Source organism: Neltuma alba, unplaced genomic scaffold (assembly GCF_004799145.2).
Source record: "Neltuma alba isolate B1F8T4 unplaced genomic scaffold, ASM479914v2 tig00011417_pilon, whole genome shotgun sequence".
Taxonomy (NCBI): domain Eukaryota; kingdom Viridiplantae; phylum Streptophyta; class Magnoliopsida; order Fabales; family Fabaceae; genus Neltuma; species Neltuma alba.
This window is the reverse complement of record NW_021636101.1, coordinates 90,088-114,564: the sequence shown is the minus strand read 5'-3', so window position 1 is coordinate 114,564 and position 24,477 is coordinate 90,088. Positions and strand designations below refer to the sequence as shown.

General features: G+C 32.6%; 1 protein-coding gene and 1 pseudogene across 1 annotated transcript; both read right to left on the bottom strand.

Annotated features, from left to right (window-relative positions):
- Positions 1–2,782: 2,782 nt before the first annotated feature.
- LOC114713096 (ATP-citrate synthase beta chain protein 1-like) lies at positions 2,783–22,926 on the bottom strand. The gene is made up of 17 exons (XM_028897682.1): positions 22,827–22,926; positions 22,637–22,742; positions 21,794–21,859; positions 21,581–21,704; positions 21,025–21,159; positions 20,104–20,164; positions 19,933–20,009; positions 19,679–19,822; positions 19,351–19,467; positions 19,111–19,243; positions 18,882–19,009; positions 18,655–18,760; positions 18,339–18,415; positions 18,163–18,233; positions 17,671–17,955; positions 15,971–16,095; positions 2,783–2,983 (listed from the first exon to the last, which is right to left on the bottom strand). The coding sequence occupies exons 1-16, from the start codon at positions 22,924–22,926 to the stop codon at positions 16,020–16,022; spliced, it is 1,806 nt and encodes a 601-aa protein (XP_028753515.1). The 3' UTR covers positions 2,783–2,983; positions 15,971–16,019.
- LOC114713103 (ATP-citrate synthase beta chain protein 1-like) lies at positions 2,804–8,200 on the bottom strand (annotated as a pseudogene).
- Positions 22,927–24,477: the final 1,551 nt, after the last annotated feature.

Sequence of the window (24,477 nt, the reverse complement as noted above, 5' to 3'; positions counted from 1 at the left end):
GACGACGCCTTCAGTGATATATATATAGACACCACACAGATATATATATATATGTACGTATCTCATCCCGAGTCTCATGAAATGGATTGTCTTGGTTGGTTGGTTAGTTAGTTCCCCCCCCCCCCTCCTCTTTTTCCGGTAAAAGATAATCTCGGGAAGTGTTTGGTAAGCGTAATCTTATTAAAAATTTCATCATTTAAAAAAATTATAAATAAAAATTTGAATCTATATTATCCGAATCAAATTTGTTCTCCCAAATCCTATGACGCTCGTGGTTATCACGAAAATGAACTCAAAGTCAAGAAATGAGCAATTATAAATAAAATGATATGCTAGAAATTTTATGTCAAAATTTTTTTTTTCCAATCAAAAAAAATATATGATGCCTCGTCCAATCAAACCTAACATGATTCTCTCTTCTTTTCTGTCCCTCTTTTTTTTTCTTTTTTTACTCTGAATTCTATCTTTTTATATTAAAGGAACAACACTAACAACACGATATTGCACATAGAATCAAAACCCACGAACTCACAAGCGTATGTTCCTAAGATCATAGGCTTTATTTTGAGGTCCTGTTTGGTAGAGCGGTGGAAATCTTCTATAAGCACGTTTCACGTAAGTCAATACAAAACTCTTCTCACATACTCATCCCGTATCCCGTAAATCACTATTAAAAGCAGTTTATAAGCTATTTATAAACTGTTCTAAATAGGCCTTGAATTGTATAATTCTGGACGTGAAGTTAGTTCCTTTTGTCGTTTTTGCGAACAAAGTGGAAGGAATCAAATGGTTCTCAAATGAGACTCATACTCACAAACAAGCGAACTAGCTTCTATTTATGGGAAAAGGTTTGTATTCTCCACTGCTTCAATCCTTCACATGCGACCTAGTTAGAGTTCAGCGTCACATGATTTGTGAAAAGACAAGTAAGTATTTGTATTTTACGATGTTGCCAAAGAGGAATATGATAAAGTGCAAATGAACGAACAACTTTCACAAGGGACAATGGCCTTTTAGCTACATGGGACCAGGCCATCTATTAAAGAAGCTGGCTTTTCTTGTTGCACGGTTCAATCAGTTTCAATTGTTTCCACATATGACTAGGCTCCCTCATGAGCTAATGTAAAGAGTGTTTTGTTTTTTTGCATTGAAAAGTGAATACTACTTAACATCATGTTTGGCTGCAGCAACTTAACGCTTCTTCCACCAAAACGTGGTGGTTTTAACCAATTTTGATGTTAGGGTCTACCTTGCTTTGTCTATTTATGATCGCCCTCTATGCAATCCTTTTCTTAGAAAGTTGATCCCTCTCTGGGACAGCAAAGGAATGAATTTGAAAACTTGGTTTTATTGAAAAAAATAGGATGCACTTTTCCAACGTTGGGGAGATTATATGGGGATTCATGAACGTTTTTGTTTAAGTAGGAACCATGTTTACCACAAAATTTAATATCTTTGGAAACTTTACATCTCAAACAACAATCTGATACCGAATTATCCCTCAACAACTCTTCTAATGCACTATTAGATTATTATATTCAGCCTCATGTTAAGAGAAGCTAACTGCTGTGCTGATTTTTTGACCCACCAGGGTCATGGACCCAATTTAGATGACCATCCAAAATTTAAAATTTGTAATTAAAAAACGATAATTAAAAGATTATCTTCATCTTAGATTTTATATCCATTACAATAATTATTTAAAAAATAAAAATAAAAACGAGATTTGAATAGTCTAGAATTGATAAGCTTAAGATGCTCATCGCTGTGATAAGCACCCATGCTCATTCTATCATCAAATAGCTGTTGAAAATGTCATCATTGATATTCCTCCTGCAAAATATAGAGATTTCTTCGATTCTAGACTTATAATACTACCTCCGGTCCTTAATATAAGACATTGTTTGACTTTTATTTTGATCCTAAATATAAGACCTCAATCCACTTTATCTCTAACATTTATGTATTTTTTTCTAAGATAGTCCTTCTAACAACCGTAGTTCTAGTCAATACACTAGATTAACAAGGATATTTTAGGAAAGATAACATCTATTTATGACAAAAAACTAACTTAACTTCTTTCCTTAATCTTCCCAAATTAGTCAATTAGCTCTTATAATTAAAACCGGAGGTAGTAGCTAACTAGTTTCTGCGCATTTTATGTTGCTTTTTATTCCCAAAAACAAAAGTTGATCCTTGAATTTTCAACTCTCAACTAATGTTCGGTGATGACTCCCATAGTGGGCAGAATATCGCACAACATATTAGGAATTGAGTTGTATAAAATACAACTTGTTATAAGTTTTGATATCCTATATTAATTATAATTATAAAATACAATATTAGGGAAAATTATAACTTCTCAGATCTCTATCTATCCAAACTCCCAATTCTTTTAATTTTTCAACCAAGAATAGCTTGCACACTTAACCCCACAACTGCCACTGCCACCAAACGAGCATGGATTTCTTCAATAGTGATGGTGGAACGAACACGAGTACTAATGTACTATGATTTGTTTCTTCATTTTTCAAAGGACTACCTAACAAACACAAGTATGCCAGCTCAAATCATTTGTTTGATTATTTCCAACTTCGGGAATAAATAAATGATGCTTTCACCTGCATAAATTTAAAGTGTGGAGAACCCAGAATCATTCAAAAATTGTAATGTTCACTTAAGCGCACATATTATACAAGCTTTATGAAGAGCCGAACCTGGCACAATTTAACTGAGAGATACCCCAACTCATCATTCCCTTTGAACCCACCAGACACAGTTCAGAATCTTCACCCCGAAAGGAGGGAAAAAAGAATATCTTTAAAAATGACTAGGAGTTATTTCTTTTTCCAGTATTTTATAAAACTCACAAAAGATGGTTTCATGGAGAGATCATACAACACTATTCTTCTAACAGTTACAAAAATTATTTGATCATTACTGGATATTGCATATGCAGGAATTCCCAGCAGATTGCTATTTTGTTGTAGCATGAACAAATAAATTTCTCATGGCCACAGAAGCCTCTCACTTTGTGTAGAGAACATCCTCCCATGGGTGGCGGTAGAGTGGTTGTTTCAGTCTCTTTTGGTCAAAGGTATGCCTGAAATTTCAATCAAGAACAATGAATGAGGGACAAAGCCTTAATCACTGTGTGATAGTAAACTCTCAGTTTCACGTAAATAGGCAGGAGATAAATTGAAATTCAGTATTCAGTTGATTCAAACAAGCCGTGCATTAGCGTTCACGTGAACATAACTAACAAAGTTTTCAGCCTAACAGCGTCTAGCCATCTCTTGTATTGCTGGTTGTCACCAAAAAGCACAAATAGCGTAACTTACCCAACAAAAGGAAGTGGGGTTGTTTAACAGATTTGAGTACATAAAGGACATAAAAGTCCAAATCTTGAAATGACGGGTTACTAGTCTCCATACCTTTAGAGCGTGGTCAAATATAACGTCATATACATCTTTGATTTTTACATCAATGATTTCACATTCATATTGGCCATTAATTTATAATCAAACTGTAATTACTTATTCCACTCCCACGCCCAAACAGCTTATTATTATTATTATTCCCAAAACCAACATGCACACACATGAAAAAATGGTCAGATTAAAACAATGAAGATTGAAGTTTAACTTACCCAATAAGACCAATGGAGCGAGCCAGCACAAAGAGTCCATTCAGATAGCCAATTTCCACAATTTCGTCAATCTCCTGCTTGGTGAACATCCCACTACCAGCAAGGAGATCCAAAAAGAGAGATCCGATTGCACCATCCACGTTAAGAACTAGGTTATTTGCCTTAGAGAGGGTGTAGGTTTCAACTTGAACAGCATATTCCATGTATTTCACAGAGGGAAAATGTGTGCGAGCAAATCGCTGCAGAAGCTCTACTCTCTTATCTTTGTTGTCCCTATTCTTGATCCTTTTTCACAAAGCAGAACCAAGTTTCAGCCATTTAAGCTTTTTCCAATAATAATGACAGAAACTGAATGCAAGTTAGGCAAGGAACAAAAAATGATGCATTACCTATGCCCAATTCCTGGCACACGAATGCCCTTCTTCTTCATGCCTTCCACAAACTCATAAGGTGTAAGACCCTGACATCACATAGTACAGAACATCATGTTAGAGTTTTAGGAGATCATGTTGGATAATCAAACTCGAAATGTGCCAGCTTCACTGGCCAAGACTATGAATTGTACCCTGTCATAAGCATCCTTGAAGTAACGGGCAGCATCATCAATGGCACCACCAAATCGGGGACCAATAGTAAGCAAACCTGTTTGAGAAGTTCATTACCCGTTGTGTGGAAATATTACAAAACAAATCCTGCTTGATGCATCGGATTTGTCCAAAAAAAAAAGAAGAAATATCAGATACATGTACTATACCTGATACAAGACTGGAAACAAGGTCTTTTCCAGCTCTTGCTGTCACTATTGTATTGTGAGCACCAGAGACGCATGGACCATGGTCAGCACACAACATGATGCAGATCTGACCAAAGTAATACATCAGCAGAGAAGCAAGAAGATGAAGTCCTTAATTTACTTTGAAAAGCAGTAACTAATTGCAAAACTCACAAGGAAGTATCATTACAATTTGTGCACATATCAGTATCTATACAGAAAGGAGAATGGAGATTGACTTTAAAAAGTTCCAAGGAAAACGTAGTTTTGTTTAACCTACCTCAATAAATTTTGTACAGTAACGAGGAAGGCTGCGTTTGAACCACAAAAGAGAGATAACATCACCAACACCATAACCCTTTTCGACAATGGAAGACATGGGCACACCAGCATAGCATGGCTCCTCACCTTTGGAAAATATTGGATACGAAATTTAGTTAAACCTTTGAGTCTGAGTAACAAACAACTCATTTCAAAGTTAAAGCATTAAGGAATCCCAACACACCCCGGTCATCAGAGATGGTGGAAATAATGTGAGTTGGGGCACGGACTTTTCCACTCTTAATTGCAGAGTTAAGGTCCTCAGGGATCTGTGGAGGAGTAAACTCCTTCACTGGCGTAATCTTTCCTTCTCCAACCTAGCATTTGTTAAGCCCACTGTAAGATCAAAGCCAGGCAAGGAAACTACAGATTTTTTTGAAGCATAACTCCCTACTCCCATGCGGATAAATAATTGCCCAAGAAAACATGTAACTAACCAATTTCTCAAATGTTTCCTTTATTACGCCTTCAAAAGCTTCATAAGAAGTGGGAACAACAGCTCCTGCGTCCTTTAGTGCTTGATTCTTTGCTTGAGCAGACTCCATCTCACCACCACTTTTAGCTCCCTGATTTGTACACGTTCCATTTAGTATTAGAAATGCTCTTTGATGGACACACAGTCAAAAGTAATGGAATAGTGACATACAGCGTGACCAAATTGTACTTCCGATTTGAAGAGTCGTGCACAGGTTCCACTGACCCAGGCACAAACTGGTTTAGTCACTTTCCCCTGTTTCAGGGCTTCAACTAGGGAATATTCATCACGCCCCCCAAGTTCTCCAAGTACAACAATCATTTTAACCTGAGGTTCCAAACAAATCCACTCCGGTCATTGATGACAAATAGTAATTCTCTTTTACTCTAATCATAGGTTGTGGTTACAATATGTCCTAAGAAATCCCCAAGACAAAAGAAGCAGTTTACCTGTCGAATGCTATTAAATCTTAACACATGATCAGAAAGTGTGGAACCAGGGAAAACATCCCCTCCAATGGCAATTCCTAAAACAAAACAGATACACTCACCATCAGCATAAAAAAAATGCAAAAGGATAAAACCCAAAAAAAAAAAAGAAAAAGATCCTAATCAGTACCTTCATAAATTCCATCAGTGACACGGCCAATTGTGCTGTATAATTCATTGGACATCCCACCCTACAGTTCAGAAAGTTTGTCTTCTCTAAGAATCTTTGTATAGATTACACAATGCAAATATATGAAGCTGAGCTCCAAATAACCAAATCAAGAAACTTCAGAAAATTTTCTATGGCATAACAGACCATTTAGCATTCTGATATTTAATGAAAAGAATTGAGTGTGTGAAATGCAAATCATATCAATAGGTACAGTAGCTATGATCACTATTATTAATTTTTTGCTTTTTTTTAAAAGGAAAAAAAGGAGAAAAACAGTTAGGAATGGTACAGAGTTCTATTATCCAAGTAAACTACTACTTTGTGTTATTATTATGATGCACTGCACTCCTCTGGTGATAAATAGATAATCTACTCTTCCATTTAATTATCATGTTACTATCATTTCCATTCTGAAATCCTCAATGAGATTGAGATCAATATTCATCATATATATCTGCAGGAATTTTATCTCCACTCTGCAAATATAACTAAGTAGGATGGAAAAGTAAATAAAACTTTAGGATACAAGCTTAACAAGTAACAGAGTAACTGACAAAAATATCTTCTATCCTTTTAATGTCCTGTTGTATGTTCATCTAGGTGATTTTAATGTCTAAAATACAGTAAGCATCCAAGAAGCAAGGTAAACAATGAATAAATCGAGTGAATGTCAAGAAACATAAAGAGATTTTTAATATTAATATTGCAGTAGCGGAATCTTTTAACCTCCAGGTTCAGCACAGATATGGATAAACTAAGTATCACATCTAAAAGTAAAAGGTGCACATTTGTTGAGATATCCAAGAAATCTTACATTTCCTAAATGCAAAGCAGGTGAGACTTATGGGAATTCCACAGGAATATTATCTTTGATAAAGAAAAAACCACAAACAAAAATAAGAACATACAGATTTAGAAACAAAGCCAACAGATCCAGGCCTGTACAGCTTGCATTGAATGATATTGTCAATTGTTCCAGCTGTATCACCTATCTTAAAAGCACCAGCTTGAATGCCTCCACAGTGGCAGGGCCAATAACAACCTACAATATCATTAGGACTAACATTAATTTTGCCGGCAATAAAAACAAAACACTTTTCGAGATTAGTATCTTTAACAATTTATTTGAATTGATCTTTTTTCTCCTCTCACCTTATTGTTTGACCGCGCAAAAGCAATCAATTGCTTAGTGTCCGCCTCAGGAACACCTTCGGCAATAATGGCACAACTCTAATAGTTGGCTGTTTCAAAGCAGCCATGGATGATGCAGCAGCGCTGCAAGCAGATCATGCTTTTTCAGTGTACTTTGTAATTAAATTAGACCAACAAAAATAAATTAATTAATGAATTAATGATCGCAGACCTTCTAAATGATGCAAAATTGATGAAGACATCAGCAGTAGGATGTGCAGAACAAGCTGCTTCAATGCTGCAAAACAAGCAAGGATAATATTAGTAATGACCAATGGTTGGTATCTACTGTCAAGTTGCAAAGACTTAGGGGATCACTAAAATGAAGAAAAATGAAGGGGAAAAATGCTTCAAAACAATATAATCACCAAATCCGAACTCAAGCAGAGGAAGGAAGAATGTGGACGGAATTGAACATAAACACCAACCTTGCATGCACTGGGATGGCAATTTCCTCCTGACCGAAAAAGAGCTTCTGGAATCCTTCTGAACCAGGATTAATTATTCCAGCAACTGATGGTGTTTCCCTTCCTATAAAAACAAACCGAAGCTTTTATTTCATTTCTATTGAAAGCAAACAACAGGTGGTTCTCCTATTTTCTATTATTCATTCAGAAGAATATTTCATATAGAAACAGAACGAACAGAAAGGATTTGATACAAACCGCAAAGAAAATCAAAATCAAGCATCCGCTGGATCGGAAGCTGCTTGTAGTTGTAAAACAAAGCTTGAGTTGTACGAGAGAACAGTTGCCCTTGCCATGGTGACAAAACCGATGGATCTGATAGCAAATTGGCATGTTAATTTCTAGATTGCAGCAGAAACGATGAAAGAGAATAATGGGCCACCAAAGACATAAAAACACATAACACAGTTCATGCCGCATGTTAGATCAACATGCACATGAAACTAAAAAACATAAAATCTTAAATTGGAAATGCTTCTTCTGTTGGTAGTCACCAACAGAGTTTAGCATCTTTGTCCAATCAAACATCAATAAGCTATTTCAAGCAACATATTACTTCAAGGGAATGAATTCCCCGAAGAAAATAAATGTATTACAAGGATAAGAGGGCTAGTGATGTGATGAAATCAAATAGACCAATTAGATTCAAATGTAGGCAAACCCATCTAGTAATGCTACTCAAATTCATGGCAGAAGAAACGAGAAGAGCAAATTTATCAACAAGGGAAGACGACAGCACTCATAAAGGAGATTCGACTTCACAATGACATTAACGAAGGAAAACATGACTCATTAGCGGGACCTTTCTCACTTTCGCAATTAACTCACAAAGGAACACCAAAAGTGCACTATACGAACAGACCACAAATATCAACCAGCAAACAAACAGATCGACCACCCTGACAAGTCCAAAGCTGGCAAACAATGCTAAACTATAATGACATTTGCCAAACTTAATTGCAAGAAAGCGCAGCCTGCTGGATCTCTATCACTACTGAAACGGCAGAACCAAATCGATCCAATGCACAGGATGGAAGCCATATGAGATTAGCATAAACCTCAAAACTTCAAATTGTCAAATGAAAACTGAAATTCCGACTGATCTCACACCCACCAATAGCATACCCTTAAAATCCCAGATATCATTAATTCAACCAACAAAGCTACAAAAATAAGCCATCCCCATTTCACTGCGAATCGAAAACGCCAAAATTGCAAGTAGGAAAACGATAATTCACATTAAAGAAACGACCGAGTAAATCACAAAACCGAGATCTACTATAAGAAACTGACGAATTGCAGCAGTTCAGAAGTCAGTCAACAATAACAGATAAATGGGTATATCAGAAACATACCCGAATCAATCGGTTGGTGAAATCGGCCAGAAAAAAGAGGGGGAAACGAGAATATGAGAACAACAAGAGAGGGGTATATATAGAAAGAGGCGGGCGATGGGGAAAGAGAGAGAGGAGATGGTGAGAAGATCACGTGGCTAAGGGTAGTTAGATCAGCAGCATTGCTGGCGTTGTAGTTAGTTGCCTTCTTGGTAAACCATCGTCCACATTGTGGCTAGCTGTACAATATTTACTTGCTTGGAATTTGTTAGATCAGATGGAAAGGAGATGGTGGGCTGGGTGGGGGTTAGGTGGGTGGATGTGGGTTGGGTGCCACAAATACGTTTGAAAATCTCCATTATTACTAGATTTCCCGGAGTTAATGAAGAAGATGACAAAATAATATTAACAAAATAAATAAATCACTGTTCTTGAGCTCATAAAATATAATAAAATTTTTGTGTTATATTATAGATTTATTGGAATAAAAAAAATTAGTAATAGCATTACATCAAGCATATAATTCAACTTTTACATGTTTATTATTTTTGATTATTGATGTTTATATATTGATGAAGTAGTCCATTTCTTCTTTAAGAAAATTTGACTTGAAAGGTCGATAGATAGTTACAGTTCTCTCTGAGAGTTTGAGGAGACCAACAACAGTTATATTTATTTAATTTAATATAAAAATATGTAAGAAAGCTTTTTTTTTTTTCATAAAAAGCATTTAAACTTCACCTTTAACCAAAGTTGTAACAGCTGTATTGATCAATCAAAAGGATGTTGAATGAAAATCAAATCATAATTTTAAAAGTCTTTTTAAAATATACGACATAAATATATTGGGGAGTTTACTCATTTTACAAAAAATGCTTTTCAAAGGTACTTAACTAAATGAATTGAAAAACTGACCTAGTGAGTTGGTGTTTTAATCTAATATAGAGATAAATTTGGGGAAATTTGTTTTGAAGCAGTTCAAAAATTGTGAGAAAACTGCTAAATTTTAAAAAATTTTAAATCACAATTTTAATAGACATAATAGCAGTGGATCGGAAAGGTATAATCAAATTCATCCTCTTCATATCTTTGATAGGTCTCTGGATTTCTTATCCTCCTCCTCGTAGTTACATTTTTATGCTTCTTACTGCTGCTGCTCATCCTCGTCCTTTGCCAGTAAGATTCAGTGAGCAACCCATGGCTTCGAAACATGATTGATTCAAGGAATGTTTGAGTAGAAATAAAATGATGATTTTAAAAATACTTTTATAATATACAAATAAAACATATAGAGAAATTTGTCTTGATTTTAAAAATATTTTTTTAAAAACACTTTTTGTATAATCCAAACACCCATAATATGATGAGTTTGGATGAGAGCTTCCTGAATTCCCTGTTGTTTTTTCACCGTCGTTAATTCCGGATCGTACATCTCGTAGCTCAATGACAGTCATCTCATAGTTCTTGTTCAATAAAATGAATTAAATATTGACCGGATATAAAAATTTATTTGATTTTTATTTTGATCCTAAATATAAGATTTTAATCTATTTGTGTCTTATATTTATCTATTTTTTTTAAATAATCCTTATAATAATAGTAATTCTAGACAATATATTTGATTAGCAAAGATATTTTAAAAAAGCAATATTTATTTATTACAAATAATTAACTTAGCTAGTTTTCTTAATTTACTTAAATCAGTCAACTAGCACTTATATTAAGGACCGGAAGTGGTATTATTTTTAGAGTAAAAATAAACTTATTTACTAAATCTTATATTTAGGATTGTATTTTTCATATTCATTAGCAAAATTACACAACAAGATAGATCACATCATTCATGATTTATTAAACAGTATTCAAAAATTAAGTACTTCAATTTGGATTAAAAAAATAAAAAAAAATAAATGTATAATATTTGTGTGTGGGTTTAACTGCCTAAATTTTATTTTAGTGCGACTTGTTGTAAATAACAACATATTTTTATTTAAAAATCATTATTTTCATACATCTCATGGGAAATGGTAAGTACATATAATTTGATTCATGCCAACTAAAAGGGAATAATTTGTTCACATTTTCCTCTGCATAAATTTAATGGAAAATTAGACTCTACCAAACCCTTCACATTTCACAAGTCAAAATAATTAAGTGGAATGTTTCTACTCCAATAAAATAATACGCAACCATACTATCGTGCTTAAAAAAATTAGAGACGTACAACGTACAATAATTAATGGGGGCGTAGGTGAAGCTGCCCGAAATACGTCTTAGTGACAATTAATAATTAATTAATATTGCTAATTTAATACTCTTTCTGTTCTTAATATAAGGCCTATTTAACTAATTTGATTAGATTAAGAAAGTTAGGTAAGTTAGTTAATTATAAGAAACATGAGATGTTTTTCCTAAAATACCATAATTATCTTTCTTAATATCCTTCCTCCCTTACTTACTTAATTATAGTTAAGGAAGTATCTATAAGGGTAACTTAAAAAATTGATAAATATGAAAAATAAGTCTTATATTTAGAAATAAGGTTAACTTAACAATTAAGTCTTATATTAAAGATCAGAGCAGTAATAATCAGTTGTATATCTGTAGAGGACGTGTTTGTCTTGTGATGTAACCGCATATTGTTGAGCTATGGAAATTACCCTGATATATCGATGGACCCCAAACGTTGTCTTCTCTCTGTGCCTTAAATTTCAAGTCAAATTATATGGTTTGGTGATTTGGTCATTCCGTAGACAACAATTATAAAATGAATAAATAAATGGTTTGTCCGCAAACCAAAATCCAAATCTCAAAGGCTTTTGATCCACTTTTTCACTATTATACTTTAACTAATTTATTGAGCATGAATAAAAGGTTGAAAAATTGACTTAAATTATGGTATCTGAATTGACTTGTTACCAATTCTGACCTTGGTCATTTTACAAACATTTCATATTTTCTCTAATTATGTAGTTTATAACTGAAAAGAAAAAGACATGGCACTAGATTTTATTTAATAAGTGGGGCTTATTATTATGCACTGTGTATCTCATTTTACACAGAAACTGAAAGATCGGAAAAGATTATGAGACTATCGTAACCAGAACAAAGTATATAAATGTAGAACTCATACAAGAAAAGTCACGGAATTATTTGTCAATTATAAATGTAAATAATACTCTTCCGATCTTTAATATAAAACTCATTTAACTAATTTGATTAAATTAAAAAATTTATGTAAGTTAGTTAATTATAAGAAATGTGACATGTTTTTCTTAAAATACCATGATCATCTTTCTTAATACCCCATCTTCTTCTACTTGATTATGGTTGAGGGAGTATTCATAGGGGTAATTTAGATAAAATTGATAAATATGACAAATAGATCTTATATTTAAGATCAAAACTAACTCAATAATTGGGTCCTATATTAAGGACCGGGGGAGTATTATGAATTATGCTACCTCCGGTGTTTAATATAAACCTTCTTTGACTTTTATTTTGATCCTAAATATAAGACTCTAAATCTCTTTTATCTTTCATATTTATATATTTTTTCCCAAGATAGTTCTTTTAATAATAATAGTTCTAACCAATACACTTGATTAGTAAGGATATTTTAGGAAAGACAACACATATTTAGTACAAATAACTAACTTAACTTCTTTCCTTAATCTCCTCAAATGATTCAACTAGCTCTTATAAATAGGACCGGAGTAGTATAAGACTTTGTTTGATTTTTATTTTGATCCTAAATATAAAAACCATAATCCACTTTGTCTATTTATACATTTTTTTCAAGAGTAATCCTTCTAACAATAATAGTTCCAGCCAATGCATTTGATTAGCAAAGATATTTTAGAAAAGATAATATCTATTTAGGACAAATACTAACTCAACTCACTTCCTTAATCTCCTCAAATTAGTCAACTACTCCTCCGGTCCTAAATATAAGACCTTTATATTAAGACCCTTATACACATTAGTATAAAGGTCTTATATTTAGAATCAGAAGAGTACCTCCTATAATTAGGACCGGAGGTAGTATATTTTATATTAATTAAAATTATAATCTATGTGTCGCATAAGTGTACCTTAAACCGTTGGCTGGTATGCTCCGTAAATGTCTTTTGAAAGAGTTTTTTTTTTTTTTTTGTTACAAATGTCTTTTGAAAGTTGTAATTGATTAGTCCCGCAAGGATCCATGCGCATAATAAATTACAATATTCAATATAATAAGTATTTAAAAAACTCAAGCAAATAAATTAAAACTGCTACCTCCGTTTCTTAATTTAAAAAGTAGGTAAATAATTCATATAGATTAAAAAAATTAGTTAAGTTAATTATTTGTAACAAATATGTATTAATTTTCTTAAAATATATCCTTTGTAATTTTATCTATTGAAGTTTTTAGAACGGAAGTAAACTTCTTATCTTACTTTTATATTTGAAACCGGATGTGGTAGTACCTATTCTAATACAAGTTATTGAAATTAGGCACATAATCTTCTTTTTAGAAATATTTTTCCTTCAGGTAACTTGAGAAGAGACAACCATTCTTTGAAAGTTATATTCATATATTTAGCATTTAATTCTTATTGAAATTATGGAGAAATATTGACTGTAAAAATAAATTTGTTCCAAACCCGATGAACTGTGTGAAAAATATTTAAAATAGTAAAAATAGATTGTATAGAGTTTGACAATAGTATACTGGAATTAAGTCATCCAAACAAGGAAGAAAAGGATAAACAATTAAACGTTTTTATCACATCACGCTTCTTTTTCATCTCATTATCTCCTCTTGAAATCTGTCAACATGATATAATCAAAGTAGTTAGTAGTTAGGATGATGATGATGTTAAATCATATAAAATTCTTCTGAACTTTATATCATAGGTGAATGTAACCTTTTTTATATATTTGAAACTTTACAATAAAACTTTTTAAAATTGACATTTATGGAGACAATTTCCTCACTTTTAATTTTATTTATTTTTATTTGCAAATGAGTTAAAGTACAAGAGATTTATCTATATATAACTCAAAGTCTAGAGGGTTATATGCACATAAAAATATATACTCTTCTGATCCTATTTATAAGTCACTTACAACATATTTTATGCATACCAAAAAAAAAACATTAAACTTTATTAATTATCATTTAAAATTTAATAATTTTTTAAATTTATCCTTATTTAATATACACTATACCTGATCTAAACAAAATCAATACAATAATAAATAAAAAGTGAAATTGTATATCCATATAAAAAATTTTTTTCAGTCCTATAAATAGGACAAGAGGAGTACGTTGCATGTAAAAGTCCAGAAAGTTCATTGTAAGGTTTTAAAAATTGAAGAGATTATTTATATATGATATAAAGTTCAAGTTTTTTGTGTAATTCAGCCTAATAATAATAAATGAAATTGGATATAAGTTAGAAGATCTTATCTAAAGTGTTGACTGTTGCAACGGAATCACAGAATTTCTATCACGTGTATTTATTATTTAATTAATCGTACTCACGCGCCATAAATGCACGAGGACCATTACCAACTCTTTTTTTTTTTTTTTTTGGGGTGACAAGCCAAATTTGTTTTGCTGGAATTTGTTATGAAAAGAATTTCAGTATTTTGATTGAAAATGTTTCTAAAATGAAAAAATAAGATACAATATAGGTAATTTATTTTATTCACAGATTCAATCTCTGTTTTCTTTCGTCTTTTAATTATTTGAAAAATACTTCTGAAAAATGGATATGAATATATCAAATAATGGCATCTTCTTCTTACCCAAAAAAAAAAATAATAATGGCATCTTCTTGGTTGGTGATGGCGACAAATTGATATAAAATAATGTAGCGCATGGAAAACGAGAGGGTCCCTGTGAATCCTCAATTCCCACATTAATGCTTAAAATAAGAGAAAAATATATTTTAAGTGCATTAAAGTTTTACTTGTTCAATTCAATTGTGCAAATAATAACACCACACAACAACTAAGTAGCATCCCCACTCTCCGCTTTAAATTGACAAATTCTTTTTCGAGTTATATATATCTCCCAATCTGGATCAACATATTTTAAGTGATTTTATGTTGTACAAATTAAATATATAAGAAGAGTTGCAAAAATAATTATTTGTAACGGGCACAAATTACGCTACATTATTTTTCCCTTATAGCTAGAAAGAAAAAAGTACATGATCCCATGAATTACTTCTGAATAAATTAAAAAATTATACTATCTCTGGTACTTAATATAAGACTTCGTGTGACTTTTATGTTGGTCCTAATTTTAAAACTCTAATCTACTTTATCTCTCATATTTATATATGTTTTCCCAACATAGTCCCTCTAATAATAGTAGTTTTAGCTAATAAACTTGATTAGTAAGAATATTTTAGGACAAACAACGTATATCCATTACAAATAACTAACTTAACTTATTTCTTTAATCTTTTTAAATTAGTCAACTAGCTCTTATAATTAAGATTAAAGGTAGTATTTAAGACACATAGCATGCATTTCGTAACTCATTGGTAAAGCTAGTTTGATTCTCTAGCAACCAATAATTTGGGACAATTAAACATAGTTAAACTAAGGAGTTTGAGTCTAGAAGCAGCACGGTACCCTTTCAACTACTATACTATCCATTTTTAAAAAAAAAAAATATTTACAGATTAATATTACACATAAAAGTAGTTATCTCAGTTGATTTGTTATATTATGTTAATGACAACTATATTTGGTTTCATCTCGGAAATAACAAAAACAAACACGTATGAACTCTCTGCAAAATAAATGGGCCTTTTCCCCTTTGAACCCACCAGAGAGTTCAGAATCTCCATCCAGAAAAGCATAAAAGAAGAGAATATATATATATATATATATATATCTCTCTCTCTCTCTCTCTCTCTCTCTAAAATGAGTTGGGAGTTGTTTCTTTTTCCAGTCTATACATAAATCAAAATAACAAAAGAAGATATATGACTTGATACTGAGACCACACGCCACTATTCTTCTAGCAGTTTAAGAAAATATTGATCATTCCTGCATATTGCAGCACAAGAATTCAATTCCCCAGTAGATTGCTATTATGTTGCAGCATGAACAATTTAATTTCTTATGGCCACACAGAAGCCTCTTATTATTTTGTGTAGAGAACATGCTCCCATGGGTGGCGGTAGAGTGGTTGTTTCAGTCTCTTTTGGTCAAAGGTATGCCTGAAATTTCAACCAAGAACAATGAATGAGGGCAAAAGCCTTAATTACTGTGTAATTGTACACTTTCAGTTTCGTAGAAATAATCAGAGATCAATTCAATTGACTGAAACAAGACGTGCTTTAAATTTTAATGCTCAGTTAAACGTGTATTGAGTTTCACGTTGAAAACAATCAAAATGAAATTTTGTTGGTAATTCTAAAGTAGCACCAAACATGTTCTTAATCACAACCCAAATGTTATAAGGTTAAACGTTTTCAACCCAAGAGCATCTCATCATCTTTTGGATTGCCGGCAACCACTAATATAATTTACAATTCTTTGGGTAGGAATTTGTTCTTTTTATAAGTTACTCTCTCTGTTTTCTGTTGTAAGTCTGAAAATTTAATTCATTTTTTTTTTCAATTTTTACTCTAATTGATTACATTTCTTTATGTTAACTATCATGGCTAAAATTTATATTTTATTTTCTCTCTTTTGGTAGGTATTTCTTTTGTATTTTTTTCCGCATATTTTTTCTCATCTCTTTTTTCAGTTTATTCTTCTCTTAGTTACTCTATTTAGAAATAATTACATATTTAGAAAAATAAATACATTTTCTTACACATTTCTTATTTTAATCAATTTCAACTAATTTTCTATCCATATAATTCAGTTATTTATGTCATATAATAAGACCAGAGGGAGTATGACTTACCAAAAGAGCACTCCCAACTAAAGGAAATGGGACTCTTTGAACCCTAATAGATTTAAGGACATAAAGGACAAAAAAGTCCAAGATTTCAAATGATGTGTTACTAGTTTCCTTAACTTAGAGCATGGTCAAATTTAATCTAACTTTAATATAATGTCATAAACTTCTATGTGCACATCGGACAGATCATCCAAACCCCCTCTTTCTATATAATGTGTGGGGGAAGTAATTAATTAAAATACCAAATCAGATTTACCACCCTCAATCACTACTTGGCAAGAAATACTTTCTCTTGTATTTCGGTTTTCATTTTTCAATGTTATTGTTATTTTTAAAGACTCGTTTTTTAGGTTTAATTTTTGTAATGTTGGTTGTCTTACTTACATTAACTTGTGACTCTCCTCATTTTAATATACTCCTCCGGTCCTTAATATAGGACCTAATTATTGAGTTAGTTTTGGTCCTAAATATAAGACCCACTTCTTATATTTATCAATTTTCTCTAAACTATCCCTTGGAATACTCCTTCAACCATAATCAAGTAGAGAAGAGAGATGAGGTATTAAGAAAAATTATTATGGTGTTTTAGGAAAAACATGTCACATTTCTTATAACTAACTAATTTACCTAATTTCCTTAATTTAATCAAATTAGTTAAATGGGTCTTATATTAAGGACCGGAGGAGTATGTCATTTTGTCGCGTTTCAAAAAAAAAATCTTCTTTTTTTGCATTATCGCTGGCCAATATTTTATAATCTAAATTAACTATTTTTCTTATCAACCAAATTAGTTTCTCCTTTTGATTAATCCCAAAACACATGCATGAACACAAATTAAAAAAATTGTGAAACTAAAACAATGGAAGAACAAAATTTAACTTACCCAATCAGGCCAATAGAGCGAGCCAGCACAAAGATTCCATTGAGATAGCCAATTTCCACAATTTCATCAACCTCTTGCTTGGTGAACATATCACAACCAGCAAGCAGATCCAAAAAGAGAGATCCAATCGCACCATCTATGTTCAGGATCAGGTTATTTGCCTTTGAGAGTGTGTGGGTTTCAACTTGAACTGCATATTCCATGTATTTCACAGAAGGAAAATGCATGCGTGCATATTGCTGCAGAAGCTCTACTCTCTTATCTTTGTTGTCCCTATTCTTGACCCTTTTTCCACGAAGTAGAACCAAACTTTAGTATGCAAGTTAGAGAAGGAACAAAAAATATTGTATTATGATGGAGATTTGATAGTATGGGATGCCAAAACCCACATCAAATGGTATGAGAATCCACCCGCTTAAATAACCCATTAAGCATCTCATATTACTTGACGTGGGACTTACTATCTCATGCTATGAGTCTCCATCACATTACCTATGCCCAATTCCTGCCACACGAATGCCCTTCTTCTTCATGTCTTCAACAAACTCACAAGGTGCAAGACCCTGACATCACATTGTACAGAACCTCATGTTAGAGTTTTGGGAGATCATGTTGGATAGTCAAAGTTGATACATGCCAGCTTCACAGGCAAAGACTTTGAATTATACCCTGTCATAAGCATCCTTGAAGTATCGAGCAGCATCATCAATGGCACCCCCAAATCGTGGACCAATAGTAAGCAAACCTGTTTGAGAAGGTCATTACTCATCGTATGGCAATATTACAAAAGAAAACCCTGCTTGATCCATCAGTTTCAGCCAAAAAATCAGAAGAAATATCAAATGCATGTAATTTGCTCTTATGAGTTTCACTTTAGGAGCTCTACAACTGTGGTGTGGTTTATTGGTCAGTGAACGTTTCTTCTTAATAAGCTAGTCTTTTGAGATTGAGCTCTCTTTTTGGACTTGTGTTCATAATATTTACCTGATACAAGACTGGAAATAAGGTCCTTCCCAGCTCTTGCTGTTACTATTGTGTTGTGAGCACCAGAGGTGCAAGGACCATGGTCAGCACACATCAGGATGCAGATCTGACCATTAGTGAAATGCATCAGCAAGAAAGAAGCTAGAAGATGAAATCAGTAATTTACTTTGAAAATGCAAGTAACTGAATGCAAGACTCACAAGAAAACAACGTTTTGTTTCACTTACCTCAATAAATTTTGTACAGTAAAGAGGAAGGCTGCGTTTGAACCACAAAAGAGAGATAACATCAGCCACTCCATAGCCCTTTTCAACAATGAAAGACATGGGCACACCAGCATAGCATTGCTCCTTACCTGCAGAAAATATTGGATCCGAAATTTAGCCGAACCATTGAGTCTGAGCACCAAACAACTCAGTTCCAAGTTAAAGCATTGAGGGATCCTAACATATATACCCCTTTCATCAGAGATTGTGGAAATAATGTGTGTTGGGGCACGGACTTTTCCACTCTTAATTGCAGAGTTGAGGTCCTCAGGGATCTGTGGAGGAGTAAACTCCTTCACTGGTATGATCTTGCCTTCTCCAAGCTAGCAAATGTTGAGACCACTATAAGATTACAGGTAGTCAAGGAAGCTAGAGACTTCTTTGGAGCTTCATATAGAAAAATAAAACCTCAAGAAATATGCAAACTAACCAATTTCTCAAATGTTTCCTTTATTGCATCTTTGAAAGCTTCATAGGAAGTGGGAACAACAGCCCCTGCTTCCCTTAGTGCTTGAGCAGACTCCATCTCTCCACCAATTTTGTCTCCCTGATTTGCACGAGTTCTATCGACTATTAGAAATGCTCATTAATATATTAACTTTTTTTCAAAGTGATCTTGTGCTGTAAGAAATATATATGTGAGAAGAATTTTGTTCCATAAAATAAAAAAGTGCTTCTTCTTTTTTCCCCTTCTTCTTGTTCTTTTTTTCAGAGCTTCCGAACACCCACGTGCCAAAGATGATGGATCAGGGACATACAACATAACCAAATTGTACTTCTTGTGCACATGTTCCATTGACCCAGGTCACAACTGGCTTGGTCACTTTCCATTGTTTTAGGGCTTCCACTAAGGAATATTCATCACATCCTCCAAGTTCTCCAAGTACAACAATCATTTTAACCTGTTATTGCATTGACAATAAACATAAGTTCCCTTTTATTCTAATTAGCTATTCAGCTTGTGGTCACAATATGTGTGCCTTAGAATTCTGCAACACAAAAAACAGTTTACCTGTGGAATGTAGTTAAATCTTAATACATGATCAGAAAGTGTGGAACTGGGGAAAGCATTCCCTCCAATGGAAATGGCTATACCAGAAATACACTCTCAACATGAGCATAAAAAATTGCAAAAGGATTAAAAAAAATCAAACCAAAACAAAAGAAGAATCCTCATCAGTACCTTCATAAATTCCATCAGTTACACTTGCAATTGTGTTATATAATTCATTGGACGTCCCACCCTGTAGTTCATGAAGGATATCTTCTCTGAGAACCATCATTGTATAGATCACAAAATGGAAATAAATATTGAAGCTCAGGCTCAGCGATTAATAACCAAATCAAGTAACTTAATAAAATTCCTTATGGGTTAATAATAAACCATTAAGCACTCTGATATTGGATGAAGAAAATTTGATCTTTGGAATGTAAGCATATCATACGTGCAGTAGCTATGATCATCATTATTAAATCTTTTTTGTTAAATAAAAGCAGAAAAAGCAGTTATGAAAGCTGCAGACTTCAATTAACCAAGTAAACTACCATTGTGCTATTATGATGCACTGTTTTTCTCTCTAGTGGAAAGTAGATACTTTGCTTCTTCATTTAACTATCATGTTACTTTTATATTTCCATTCTGAAATCAACAATGGGATTGATGAAGGAATAAAATGAATGTCAAGAAGCTAAAACTGACTTTTGATATTAAAATCATAGAAGCAGACCTCTGTGTTAAGCTTCAGCACAAGTGGGGAAAAACCAAGTATCACATTGATGACCATCTAAGTGGGATGAAAAAACTTGTCCCAAAAACTAGCTGTTGAGGTGAGAGAATCAACCTACTCAAATACCCCATTAAGGATCTCATACTATTCAATTTGAGACTCAATATCCCACACTACCAATTTTCCATCACATGTCAAAGAGTAAGGGGTGCACATTATTCAAAAATCCATCAAATCTCATATTTCCTTAACATAAAGCAGGTGAGAATCATGGGAAGCTTCAAAGAAATAGTAGATAAGAACTTGACCAAGACCTATCTGTCTAACAAAAGAAGAATCCACAAAGTAAAAAATAAGAAAAATGAATAAGTAAGTACAGATTTAGAAACAAAACCAACAGATCCGGGCCTGTACAGCTTGCATTGAATAATATTGTCAATTGTACCAGCTCTGTCACCAATCTTAAAAGCACCAGCTTGAATGACTCCAACAATGGCAGGGCCAATAACAACCTACCAAATTCATCAGAACTAAAATTAATTTTGCAAGCAATTAAAAAGAGAGGGGGGGAAAACGAAGCTTTTTGAGATTATTTAGTAACTTTAGCTATTTAGTTGAATTGATGTATTCCTTCCGGTTCAGAATACAAGTTGTTTCTAAAAGAATGGCTTGGTCTAAAATATAAGTCATTTGGAGAATATCTAATATTTATTTATCAATTTTGTCCATGCAATTAATGCTTAAATATAACTCTTTATATTTTTCTCTCTCCAACACAACTTTATTTAACATGGGTGAATTTGGAAAAAAATTCAATTTGAAACAGATTTAATGAGTTAACTACCATTTTTTAATATTGACGAATTAATTAAATTAAACTTGTATTGTAGATAGGAGGGAGTAAGTTTTTTTCCCCCTCATTTCTCCTCTCACCTTACTGTTTGCTTGCGCATAACTAATCAATTGCTTAGTGTCCACCTCAGGAACACCTTGAGCAACAATGGCAACAACTCTAATAGTTGGCTGCTTCAAAGCAGCCATGGATGATGCAGCAGCACTGCAAGCAAATCATTGTTTTTCATTGTCCCATGTGACTAAATTAAACCAACAAAAACCAAAAAAAGTAATGAATTAATGAATGCCAACCTTCTAAATGATGCAAAATCGATGAAGACATCGGCAGTGGGATGTGCAGCACAAGCTGCTTCAATGCTGCAAAACAAGCAAACATAATGTTAAGAAACAATTATGACGGTGTTTGGTTTAGCTTAAAAAAAGTAAGTAATTTTGCATTTTACCAGACAAAACTTATCTAACATTTTCATCTCACAAAAGCACAAAATCAATTCTCCACAGCTAATCTATACAGGCAACATGGGGACCAAAAATAAAGCGAGTGATTAATAGATTGATGCTTACTTGCATAATTGGTATTTGTTAATAGAAATATCAACATATTTAAATACATTTGTTGTTCATTCTATTTGAATTTTTTACTATTTCATTTTTCAATATATTAATAGAAATATCAATATATTTAGATATTGCATATAGATTTTATTTAAACGAAATAAGCCAATTGGAGGATTTCTAACAAGAAAATGATACTCTTCTTATCCTTAATATAAGATCCATTTAATTAATTTGATTAGATTAAAAAAGTTAAGTAAGTTAGTTAATTATAAGAAATATGACATATTTTTTTCCTTAAAACACCATAATCATCTTTCTTAATATCCTCTCTTCCCTTTTACTTCATTATGGTTGAAGAAGTATCTATAAGAGTAATTTAGAAAAAATTAATAAATACGAGAAATAGGTATTATACTGAGAACTAAAATTTACTTAACAATTAGGTCATATATTAAGGATTGGAGGAGTACTTATTAAAATTGGATACCATGTCTCATGTCAATTGCCAAAGACCTTTTTTTTTTTGGTCTTTTTTTCTTTTTTCAAATGCCCAAGGAATTAAACGCAAACACCTACCTTGCATGCACAGGGACGACAATTTCCTGCTGACCAAAAAAGAGCTTCTGAAATCCCTCTGAACCTGCAGGACTAATAATCCCAGCAACTGATGGCGTTTCCCTTCCTATAAATATGAAATCGGAACTTTTAATTCCATTCCTATTGAAAGCAAACAATCAATTCAATGATTCTCTTGTTTGATACAAACCACAAAGGAAATCAAAATCAAGCATCCGCTGGATTGGGAGTTGCTTGTAGTTGTAAAACAAAGCTTGAGTTGAGCGAGAGAACAGTTGCCCAGTGACCATGATGATGATGAAGAAACCCAGAAATCTGATGCCATATTTTGGTAAGTTAATTTCCAGATTACAGCACAAACAATCCACAAAACATAGTTCACTCTGCATGGGAGATCATGTACTTTTCCATGAAATTAAAACAAGTAGTACTTGGATTGGCCGCACGGATCCCATGATGTTATCGAGCTTTATCAACACTTTCAATAATTTCATTGAGTCTTTTTTTCGGTCTTTCTCTATAGTTTTTTCATACCGTATGATCTACCCTCCTCACAAGTACCTATCTTTTATATATGTGAGTTACCTCAAATTATAGTATGAAATAAAATCTTAAATTAGAAATATTTTTAAGGTTAACTTTTCATGTCATATGATCTACTTCCTCTCAAGTACCCATCTTCTTTATAACTGATTTTCAGCCCTTGTATGTGGTAAGTTTTTTTTTTTCTGGGTCAGCTCTTTGTATATGGTAAGTTTAGTAAGTATGCTTCTTCTTCTTTTTCTTTTTTTTTTTTCCCCTTCCTGCCCGCCAACTAGGTAGTCTGCCCTTTATTTTTACAACCAAGAAATTAATATAAGCTGAGACAGATCAATATCTATTAATTAAATTTTTTTTTTTGGTGTCTCACCTTAAAATATTAATTAATTGTTTCAAGCAACATATCACTTCGCGAGAATAAATTCTCTAGAGGGAATGGGCTTATTTCCAGTTCTCTTTCTCTCCACTTCTTTTTCACTTCCCATCCCAATATTTAAATTGAAATTTGAATAAAATATTAAATCTGAAATGCTCAAATTTTAGTCTAACAGTTCATATAGAGGTGGAGGGGCAGGAAAGTGGAGAAAAACCTTATGATTGAAATATTTGGGCAAAAAAAGAATCCAAAACAATCTTTGACATATTGAATAATTATTCAATTAGATTCCAAGACTTACTAATAACCTCTCCATTCCTTAATATAATTCTCTTCCAGTCTTTAACATAAGACCTATTTAACTAATTTGATTATATTAAACAAGTTAGGTAAGTTAGTTAATTATAAGAAATATGATATGCTTTTCCTAAAACAGTATAATCATCTTCTTTAATATCCCTTCTTCCTCTTCTACTTGGTTATGATTGAGAGAGTATCTATAGGAGTAATTTAGAAAAAAATTAATAAATATGATAAATATGTTTTATATTTAAGACTAAAATCAGCTCAAAAATTAGGTCCTACATTAAGGACCAGAAGAGTAGTTATTTAATTGAATTGGATAAATTAAGAAAGTCAAATAAATTAGTGAAGTATAATAAGGTGACATAATCTCTTAAGATATCTAGGTATTATATTAGACTATATAATAAAAGTATAAATTAGGTAAATTAATTTGAAAAAAATGATAAATATGAGAAACAAAGTTGATTGAGATTTTATATTTAAGATCAAATAATAATTCATTGCCAACTAAGTTTTATATAAAAGAGTAGAGGGAGTATGTCTTTATAATGCCTCGAATAGAACTGACAATAGAAAAAAAAAATTTCAATATAGCATCGATTTACCTTGCTCGTCTTCG

Excerpts from the sequence above, each read along its gene's own strand:
- LOC114713096 (XM_028897682.1), bottom strand. The coding sequence starts at position 22,926 with ATGGTCACTGGGCAACTGTTCTCTCGCTCAACTCAAGCTTTGTTTTAC. Across the intron at positions 19,244-19,350 it reads AGGAAACATTTGAGAAATTG|CTTGGAGAAGGCAAGATCAT; the intron begins GTTAGTTTGCAT and ends AACATTTGCTAG. Across the intron at positions 16,096-17,670 it reads CGCTCTATTGGCCTGATTGG|GCATACCTTTGACCAAAAGA; the intron begins GTAAGTTAAATT and ends TTGAAATTTCAG.